Source organism: Cucurbita moschata, unplaced genomic scaffold, assembly GCF_002738365.1.
Source record: "Cucurbita moschata cultivar Rifu unplaced genomic scaffold, Cmos_1.0 Cmo_Scf00002, whole genome shotgun sequence".
NCBI lineage: Eukaryota > Viridiplantae > Streptophyta > Magnoliopsida > Cucurbitales > Cucurbitaceae > Cucurbita > Cucurbita moschata.
The window spans coordinates 4,220,197-4,230,740 of NW_019268518.1; the positions used below are offsets into that span (position 1 = coordinate 4,220,197).

The following is a 10,544-nucleotide window of genomic DNA, read 5'->3' on the forward strand; positions in this document are numbered from 1 at the left end:
GGAGTAATTTATGTTGTATTTGTAAGGGAGACTGGGAAAATATAGTAAAACAAGCATTTGTGCTATTTTTTAGCCAATGACTAAGTTTTTTTTGCAATTCTATGTAGTTTAGGTTGCATGTAGAATCATTCAAGCTCGACATGATCAATCTTGCTTGTGGAGTGATTCGAATTTCAAACAAGTGTTCTTACGTTGAGATATTTGATCAACAAGAATCATTCAAGCTAGACATGATCAATCTTACCTGTGGAGTGATTCGAATCTCAAGGCAAGAATTTCAAACAATGTTCTTGCCTTGAGATATTCGATCAACAAGGAAATCCGAATCTTACTCCCCTTGTAGTTGTTAAGGATATTTAGTAATAAATTATACTTTCCCGTATATATTATATTTGATATTTTATTATAAGGCAAATATCTAATATTTGCCTTATTACTATAGATATCTTTCCATTTATTGTTATTTCCATTTATTACTATTTCCATATCCTTGTAATTTATTTGATTATAAATAAGATAACTTTCATAACATTTAGGTGTGGTGGATTAATCAAACATTCACAGTAGTGATTCCTTATCTTATCAGTAAATCTTCTGTTCTGATCTCTATTTCGCATTCTTGACAAAGTCCCTCCTCGAATAAATTCTTCCTTTACTCTTTAGCGTTTGAAGTATTGATAGTCGTTTCCAACGGTCAATGTGGAGTCTATGACTATAATAAGAACACTCTAAGTGACTCCGAGCATGAAACCGTTGAAGTTGAAGTTGATGACTTCGAATCTCAATGAAATAGTGGAGAATACATGTATTAGTCCTTAATCGGTTGGATATGAACCGGATATCGGTTCGGTTTGGGTGAGGATTAGGAGTTCGTTTAAGAAACGGCAGAAAATATCTCCGTGGTCCAAATCGACGGTTCAGATCCATTTTCTTACGCTACGTCTACGAGCGGAGAAAAGTACAATGATTAAGGAACCATCCATCATTTCTTGCAGCACAAAACCGCCAAAATTCCGCTGTCCGTTTCGGTACAGTTTACTCTTCTTCCATTTCATTTGATTTTGTGATTTCAGCGATCAGTTTAACTCGAATCGATCGGATGAACTGGAATTAGTTCCACGCACTCGTGGTTTGCGCCGAGGAAATTTTCGATCGAGATTGAACTCGTTGCTCTACAATGTTTTTTCGGAGAAGGTTAAATCGGCGGATTCCTATGGTACGCATTTGTGTTGAATTTTTAACTTATTTGCTTCTCCATGTCTCTGCAAACAAATATCTGATTGTTAGTTTGTATTAACTAGCAACATTGTGAATTCTGCAGCTGTAGTTTCTGGTTTATTTTTGAAACGATTACTGGTTTCGAAGTGTATAGTATAGTTAAGAATGTTTTAGAAGTGTAATGGTACGGAAATAAAAAAGAAGGCGAGATACAGGGAAGAAATCTACATTGCTTTTGTGTTTTTGATCTATGGGAGTATAAGGCCAGAACGAATTTTATCAACACTCTAACACGTAGGCCAGCCTTTTAGTTTGATTCATCGACTATTGATACGAATTAGAGGATGAATTAATATCGTAGAATGGAAGTTTTAATTCTTGTATAGAGAATGGAGGTATTAGCTTAGCACAATGAAGAATCGCAGTAGTAGAATGTTTCGTTTAGGATACAGAAAATCGCATTATAATGTCTAAACCTCCATATGAAGAGCTTCTTGGTCATAAAGTTCGGCTGATTCTGTTTTTGTACAATTTCTTGTGTTGAAGAACAAAAGATAAAGTCCGTCTTGATATTATCCTTTTCTACTTCATATCAAATCTCAGTTAACTTTTCTTTCAAACGACATTATCTGATTTTATGCATTTCATTTCTCATATTTTTGCTTTTAGTTCAAACTTTTTGAATCTGCCTATCAGATTCTACATGATGCAGTGATGCACTCGATAAATGTCATTCTGGCATCAGAGTTGTGTTGGTTGTAGTGTAAAGCGTTGTTATCTCGTCTTATTATTACACAACATGCTACGATTTTGTATTGTTCGCAACAAATGATATGAAAAGATCTATCCAGTTAAAATTTAACAGTACGCACAAATGCCCCTTCCCTAATGTATATTCATACTTTTTTTGAACTTCGAATTTTGAAACTCCAAAATTGGGAGAGTCTAAAGACTTTTTAGTCTTTATGAAACGTGAAGTTTAAGGATCTATTGTCATAAAATTGAAAGATAGAGACCTATTAGATATTTTTTTAAGTTTAAAGATTTATTAGACACAAAGCTAAAAGTTTAAATACTAAACTTGTAATTTAGCATCCAAGGCACATTAGCATGGCGTACTTCTCCTGTTTGAACCGGGGTTTGAAAGATCAGGCCGAAAGGTGTAGTCGATGGACAATAGGTAAATATTCCTGTACTACCCCTTGTTGGTCCTGAGGGACGGAGGAGGCTAGGTTAGCCGAAAGATGGTTATCGGTTCAAGGACGCAAGGTGCCCCTATTTTTTCGAAACTTGTTCAAAGTTTCATAACAAAATCATTACCAAATAGGACTAAGTTTTCAGGTTGAGGAAAGTACTTCCTTTCTTTTTTGTTTGCTTGTTTTTTTTTTTTTTAGTAAAAAAATTAATTTTTAGAATCAATAAGTGTACGTCGTTGCTAGTATAACCGTCCCTAGTGAAACTAACAGGTAGAACTCATTTCTTTTAGACAGCTTAGTATTATCTAGGACTAAGTTTTCAAGTTGGAGGAAAGCACTCCCTTTCTTTTTGTTTGTTTGCTTTTTTAAATTTAATTTAAGAATCAAGTCAAGTGTACACTGTAGCTAATGTATACCGTCCCTAGTGAAAACAAACAGGTAGAACTCATTTCGTTTGGACAACTCTGTATTGTCTTGGTGCAAAACTTGTTAAGTTAGGCTGAGCATGCTAGAAGTGTAATTAGTGTCTCACAGAAGTTCTTGGTTATATAAGTACAAATAATATTGTACGGTTATGAAAATATGAATATGAAGATGGGCATGTTTCTAAGATAACAGAAAGGTATTATTTCTCTTAAGTAAATATGGGATGTTGGTTGTCTTTTGATTGGGATTGTAATGTCAATTTAGACATAATTGTGAAGTCTCACATCGGTTGGAGAGGAGAACAAAGCATTCCTTTGGGTGTGGAAACCTCTCCCTGGAGACGCTTTTTAAAACTTTGAGGGAAAGCCCAAAAAGACAATATTTGCTAGCAGTGGACTTGATGTTACAAATGGTATCAGAGTTAGACACCAGGGGGTGTGTCAGCAAGGATGCTACACCCTCAATGGGGTGGATTATGAGATCCCACATCGGTTGGAGAGGGGAACGAAACATTCCTTAGGGTATGGAAACCTCTCCCTAGTAGATGGATTTTAAAACCTTGAGTGAGAGCTCATAAGTAAAAGCACACAAAGGACAATGTCTGCTAGTAGTAGGGGCTTGGGCTTGGGCTTGGACGGTTACAATAACAAATAACATATAACCAACGTAATTGTGGAGACAGAAAAGTTTGTTGGTAGATTAAAATTAGAAGGAAAATTGGCTCCTTACCAATAACCTTGCTTGGTTAATTTCTTAATCATTACCATACATTTTTGGCCAAGCTTATGACTGTTTTGGCCTTACATATGCAGTTTATTGTAAACTTCGTTGATTATGCTCGACAGTGGCATATTGTTTTAACTTTAACCATCACATATTTACGACTTAAAGCTAATTTGCACGGATTTCAATTCATTTGCAGGACTTATGCATCCCGTCTTTGAAAATTCCTCTCAATTTGCTATCTATTACGTCAACTTTAACAGGTATGCTTTACTACAGATCTTGAAACTTTTGTTCAGTTTCAAAATTATGCTCCATTCTTACTGCTTATTGGCTCAGATTTCCAAATATTTTATGGGTCTATCATGCATTAGGTTGTTTAGTAGTTACGCTTTATAAAATCATATTACTTATTTTCATTATCAATATTTTACCAACAATTTCAAAATTCTAAGTGAAATTTTAAAACTAAAAATTAGTAATTTGTTGGCCCATTTGATTTTTGTTTTCTTTATTTTTAAAAATTAAATTTATAAAGTAGGTTTTTTTGTCGAGTTTTGAAATCAAGAAAAAAAGTAATTTTTTAAAACTAAGGACCATGGCACGAGGAACAATTGTAAGACAACAAGCATAATGTTCAAAAAACAAAAAATAAGGATCTTATCCCATTTAATATCCATTTTGATTTTTGGTTTATTGTTTTTTAAAATTGTTTTTGTTCTCATATCAAATGAGTTTGATAACAAATATAGAAAATGGAGCTCTCATGCCTTCCCAGACTATATGAGATTCTATGATTCGATACTACTTTTACAAATATTTTTAAATTCCAAGCTAAGTTTTAAATTTTATAGTTGTAGAAAGGTGTGTGTGTCAAAGCCAGAAACACCATTGTCTATATTCAATTGAAAAGGCATTTTCAAAAACGTTTTGAAAAGGGATAGGCTTTGAGATTGAAGATTCTGTATTCTATTGGAGTAGCCGTGTAGGATGCGCATTGTCTTGAAATTCTCTTTTTAGATCTTTGGTTTCCTCGGGATATTTTTGAAGTTGGTTTAAGAAATTTTGTATTTTTTAAAAAATGTTTAATAGATTTACACAGCTTTTCCATTTATCCACTTAAGCATTTTATTTAGTTGAAAATTTAATTTTATACTATACTAAATATGAAATAAGTATTTTAGAATTCTATATATCAATTAAGTTTTATAATTTAAAATATGTTAGAATTTATTATATACAAAATTCAAAGTCATGAATTTATTAAAAATTTTGAAGTTTTAAAACATATTACATTAAAAAAAAATTATCACACATTTTTCCTTCTTAGTCGGTAGAAAATCGACAAAAAGTAGAAAATTCATTTATAATAGAAGATTCTTTTTTGGTGCAAAATTAGCACAAAATTTATTGCTATGTACTTTTGAAAGTCGTCTCACAAAAAGAATTGTTAGTAGAAAACAATAAGTACAACAAAAATAAAAATGTTCATAATACTTTTAAGTGATTTATTTGTGTTTAGATACAAAAATAAAAAATTTATAATTTTTAAATTTCAATTTGACATATAGTAGTTTAGTTAAATTTTCAAAAATTTTAAACATTATAAACACCTCGATTGAAGTTCTTAGACATTTTTTAAATTTATTGATCTATTAGATATAGAATTGAAAGTTTAATGAACATTTTTTTAATATAAAAGGTTATTAGATATGAAATTAAAATTAAAAATTCATGGATTTATCCAACCATTTTTGCCACAAACATAAAAATTTTAAAATTTAAAATCTCTACATAAATAATAAAAAATAAATCTCCATATAACCTATTATTTAATTTAATTTAATTAATATTATTAATGTTATTAATATTAATATTATTTTATTTTATTTTATTTTGCAACAAATCAAATTTACTCCCTCCCAAATTAAAGATATAATTGTAGTACTAAAAACGTGGAGACTAAAAACAGGACAAACCCATGTTGATGTTATTTTGAAAAAGTTGAGGAGGCAAATACTTTCATTTTTTTAGGGAAAAAATTAATTTCCACCTTATATTTCAACTCTAAAATTTCAATTTATCAAATATTTTCATAAATTTAGTTAAGTGCTACAAATGTACCTTTAAACTTAGTTCTTATTTAAAAATTCATTAATTTTTTGTTTCATTTTATATATGTTTTCATTAAATTATAAAATATACTTTGACAAGATTAAAAAGAAAATGACACTAGAGCTAAATATTTATAAAAATTTGATATTATTGAAATTAATGAGTTTAGTAAGATTTTAATGTTAAGATAGAAATTATAACATTTAATAAAAATTATTAGAAATTATAACATTTAATAAAAATTATTATCTAATTTAATAAAATTGAAATAAACAAAAGGATTTATTAGGAAACGTTGTTGTATTATCCTGATTAAAATAAAATATTTAAATAACAAACAGGAGGCTAAATTCAAAATTCAAAGTGAGTGAGTGTTGAATTTTGAATTAATATTGGAGGCATTTGCCTCTGAGTTGGAAAACCAATAAACAACAAAAATTAAATTAAAAATATCCAAACATATAAGAAGACAATAGGTGTCTCCATCGGGTGGGGCATTTTCCATTTCTATTTCAAAATTAATTTTTTCTATATTTTTAAATAATTTCAAAACTAATTTTTTAATGAATTTTCTATATTTATTATAAATTATTTTAGCAGGAAAATAAAAGAAATTAAATACTATTCATTGGCTTTAGCACAAATTTATTTGATTTATTTATTATTATTATATTTTCATTTCTTTTGAAATTTATCTTAGATAAAAATACTTTATATTTCGCGTACAAATGAAGTAATTAAATTGTATATTTCATCTTTGACTTATCGTTTATTTTATGGTCCCGAAGTTTAGAGTTATTTTCGGTTTAATAACATTATTTTATTTCTTAATTTCCATAAATGCATGATTAATTATTTTTTTTTAAGAATAAAAAACAATTTTTTTTAAATATTTGCTTAGAGAGAGAGAGAGAAACATGGGGTGCTGAAAAAGACGACCAAGCAAAAAAAAAGAAAAAAAAAAGAAAAAGACAGATTCAGTGACCGTTTTGAATTCAAATTCAAATAAACTTGAACCGTAATCTGACAGCTCCTGTGACTTTCGAAGGTTGCAAAAAGGACCCACACAGAGGGAACAAAACCCAAAGGACACCTACAGATGGAGGTATCAGATTCGTCTGTGACGCTCAAAGGGAAACCCGCAGGCGAAACCCAAATGGGCTCCATCTCTTATGTCCGCTCCTAACGAATACCGAGTTTTGGATCGACGGTCAGGATCTGCCTGAATTCAAAATTATCCAAATTCCCCGCCTTAAAGAAAAAAACCCGTAATTAATTAAAATCCCCTTTATTATAAATCACACTTGCCCTCTCCCCTTCATTTTCGTTAACGCTCTCTGTTCTTCTTCTTTCTCTGTGTCTCTCTTTAAATCCAAACCCCATCGGTCAAATTCTCTTCAAATCTCAAGAACTTTAACTGTCTTTTGTTTCCCTCCATCCCCACTTTTTTCTTTTGGTGGTTGATTTTGATTCTGCGCTTTCTTGGTGCCTCTCTTCTCACGCCAAGAAGGTTGGAGTTGGCATAGAAGAGAGATTCGTTTGAATTCTATTAGTTTTCTTTGAATTTCTTAAATTCTCATCTGGGTTTGATCCGCTATGCCTGCCCATAATCGCCGCTCGTCGTTTTCGTCGTCGACGTCCTCGTCGTTGGCTAAACGACAAGCGTCCTCGGCTTCCTCGACCAACAATGTCGGGAAAGTTATGGTGGTTCCGCCGCATTTGGCGAAGAAACGAGCTCCACTTGGTAACTTAACGAATCTTAAGAATGCGTCTCATAGTGCTGCGAAAAGCTCTGTTCCGCCCCCTGTTTTGGTACTTACTTGACTCTTGATGGTTTTTGTTGTCTGGCTTCATTTCGTTTCGTTTTTTTTTTTTTTTGGAATTTGACTTTCTGGGTGTTTCTGAAATGAATTGTTTAAATCTCGTCAATGGAGCTCAGTTTTATTGCTGAATCTCTGTACCCTTTATTGTTTCCAGGTACCCTGTGCAACCAAAGCTGTCAAGACCAGAAAGACACCGACATTGCTCGATGTCAAAACGACCAGTGTAGTTGTCCCTAGCAATGTCACAACATTATCAAGAACTGATGCGATTGCTGTCTCAAGTAGTATGGCTGTCTCTCCAACTAAATCAGATGGAGCTTCAGTTTCCATGGATGAAACTATGTCTACTTGTGATTCTTTTAAGAGTCCCGACGTCGAGTATGTGGACAATAACGACGTCCCAGCAGTAGATTCTGTTGAGAGGAAAACTAAAAGCAGTCTCTGCATTTCAGGTCACGTACCAATTAAAGGTGAGCTCATGGACAAATGCTTGAGGAAGTGTTTTTTTAAACCAATTGTTCTTGTTTTGTATAGATTTCTCAGCAGCTGTTTTGGTGCCATTTGCAGGAAGCATATGCAACAGAGATGTACCAGCAGAAATGGAAACAGATGGCTGCATCATTGATGTTGATACTGATTTCATGGATCCACAACAATGTGCTACAATTGCTTGTGATATTTACAATCACTTGCGAGCATCTGAGGTGATGATTCTCTTCTTTAATTTACACCCATTGTTATGCCTTCAGAATTAGTTTTGAGGTTGTCGGAGTATTATTGGGAGTGAATCCCACCTTGCTTAATTGCTTAATTTAGTGGAAGATCATGAGTTTATAAGTGAGGAATACTATCTCATTGGTACGAGGTCTTTTGGGGGAAGCCCAAAGCAAAGCCATGAGAGCTTATGCTCAAAGTGGACAATATCATACCATTGTGGAGAGTCGTGTTTGTCTAACAGAAGTCTGATTGTTTAATTGTTTAATTGTTTAATGTTATTGGTTCAGGCAAAGAAAAGGCCTTCTACGGATTTCATAGAAAAAGTTCAGAAGGATATAAATTCAAATATGCGAGCCATACTGATTGATTGGCTCGTGGAGGTAGCAGAAGAGTACAGGCTTGTGCCTGATACTCTTTACTTGACTGTGAACTACATCGATCGATACCTATCGGGGAATTCGATGGATCGACAACGGTTACAGCTGCTTGGTGTTGCTTGCATGATGATTGCTTCGTAAGAATTCGATACCATTGGTGATCTTTCCGTTTCGTTTTCTTTTCGATTCGATCGTCTGATGTTGACTGTAAGAAATGTGCATTATTCCAGAAAATATGAAGAGATCTGTGCACCTCAAGTGGAAGAATTTTGTTACATAACTGATAACACATACTTCAAAGAAGAGGTTTTGCAAATGGAATCATCTGTCTTGAATTACTTGAAGTTTGAAATGACAGCTCCAACACCCAAATGTTTTTTAAGGTAGTCAGTCAATGAATTGTTGTTGTGATGTTCACTTTACTTTATTTCATTTCACCAATGAGCTCATAATTCTGAACCATTGCTTCTTTGTTGCAGACGATTTGTTCGTGTTGCTCGAGGCGTCGATGAGGTTTCATCGATGCAGTTGGAGTGCTTGTCGAACTTCATCGCTGAATTGTCTCTTTTAGAATACAATATGCTCTGCTACGCCCCGTCGCTCATAGCTGCCTCAGCGGTTTTCTTGGCGAAGTTCATTCTTCTCCCGACTAAGAGACCATGGGTATGGAACCATCCTCTATCTCCTCTAGTATTTCTTTGATATCCCACATCAGTTAGAGAGGGAAACGAAACATTTCTTTTAAGGGTGTGCAAAACTCCCTCTAGTAGACGCGTTGACAGCAATACGTAATGATAATATTTGTTAGCAGTAGACTTGGGCTGTTACAAAAGGCTGATGGCTGTATGTAACGAGCAAAAACAAACGAATTAACCAATTAAGCTCATCCTGCTCTTGTCATCTTTTGGAACAGGACCTCACCTTGCAACATTACACACATTACCAGCCATCCGATCTCGTCGACTGTGTTAAGGATTTGCATCGCCTCTGCTGTAACAGCCATAGTTCAAGCTTACCAGCAATCAGAGAGAAATACAGCCAGCATAAGGTCAGCTTCTTATCCACTTCTGCCTGACAGCACATGATTCTAAGTTAGTCATACGTTGTTATGCTGATATGTTGGTGTTTTTTGATTCAGTACAAACATGTGACAACCAAGTACTGCCCTCCGACAATACCGACCGAGTTTTTCCAGAATCGAACGCAGTAGAGATTTGAATTCCAATGCTCAGTTGATTAGTAGCAGTCTGACTTTAACAGCAGGTAGAGAGAGTGAAGATTGGAGAGAGACATAAACTGCCACTGCTTCTTTCTGCATAATGTCGGGATCTTGGCGGATGGTTGTAATGTTGTAGCTAATTACGAAAATTCCGAGATTTGTACAAAGATCAGTTCATATGTTTGTCATCCTTCCTCATAATTTGATGTTATAAAGGGCAATGAAGGGGGAGTGACTCCGAGAAATCTTTACATAGATTCTTTTTTTTTACTTCATCTTAACATTGTGATTATACACTTTGTGTTTACCATCGGTCGTTAGTGTTGAAATTCTTCTCGTCGTCTTCACCCGCGTTCATTGAAATAATATCGTCTTTGTTGAAGATATTTTAGCCCTGACTTCGAAAGAATCGAAGTTGCTAAATCAAATGGGTCCTGATACCATGAGAATATTTACTAAAATTACATTAGGACACTTGTTCACTAATTATGACGGTTCGCTAGGGCCTCCTTTTCTCCTCCCTTTTCTGCTCACTCGTAGGGTCCGGTCCCTCACAAAGGGGGAGGGAGTCGATTGAACATCTCAGCCATTGGCCGGAATTTCGCCCGCATCTGATCCCCAATTCTTGTTCACCACCGATGATCGTGTTGGGTGAATTATGACCTCGTATGATAGTGTCGGGTGAGCAAGAGCCGCTTTGTCACAATACTGACTTATAGGCTAATGGGTC

The 10,544-nt window shown here is 34.0% G+C and overlaps 1 protein-coding gene across 1 annotated transcript; it reads left to right on the plus strand.

Moving 5' to 3' along the window:
* The first annotated feature begins 987 nt into the window (after positions 1 to 987).
* On the plus strand, positions 988 to 10,087 carry LOC111456383 (cyclin-A1-1-like). The gene is made up of 11 exons (XM_023098227.1): positions 988 to 1,216; positions 3,763 to 3,826; positions 6,727 to 7,490; positions 7,656 to 7,971; positions 8,069 to 8,205; positions 8,506 to 8,732; positions 8,826 to 8,978; positions 9,075 to 9,258; positions 9,509 to 9,643; positions 9,734 to 9,801; positions 9,859 to 10,087. The coding sequence occupies exons 3-11, from the start codon at positions 7,275 to 7,277 to the stop codon at positions 9,860 to 9,862; spliced, it is 1,440 nt and encodes a 479-aa protein (XP_022953995.1). The 5' UTR covers positions 988 to 1,216; positions 3,763 to 3,826; positions 6,727 to 7,274; the 3' UTR covers positions 9,863 to 10,087.
* Positions 10,088 to 10,544: the final 457 nt, after the last annotated feature.

What these genes read in the sequence shown, in the direction of transcription:
- LOC111456383 (XM_023098227.1), top strand. Translation starts at nt 7,275, where the DNA reads ATGCCTGCCCATAATCGCCGCTCGTCGTTTTCGTCGTCGACGTCCTCG. An exon ending in CTGTTCCGCCCCCTGTTTTG is followed by an intron (nt 7,491 to 7,655) that starts GTACTTACTTGA and finishes TATTGTTTCCAG; the next exon opens with GTACCCTGTGCAACCAAAGC. An exon ending in AGAAATACAGCCAGCATAAG is followed by an intron (nt 9,644 to 9,733) that starts GTCAGCTTCTTA and finishes TTTTTGATTCAG; the next exon opens with TACAAACATGTGACAACCAA.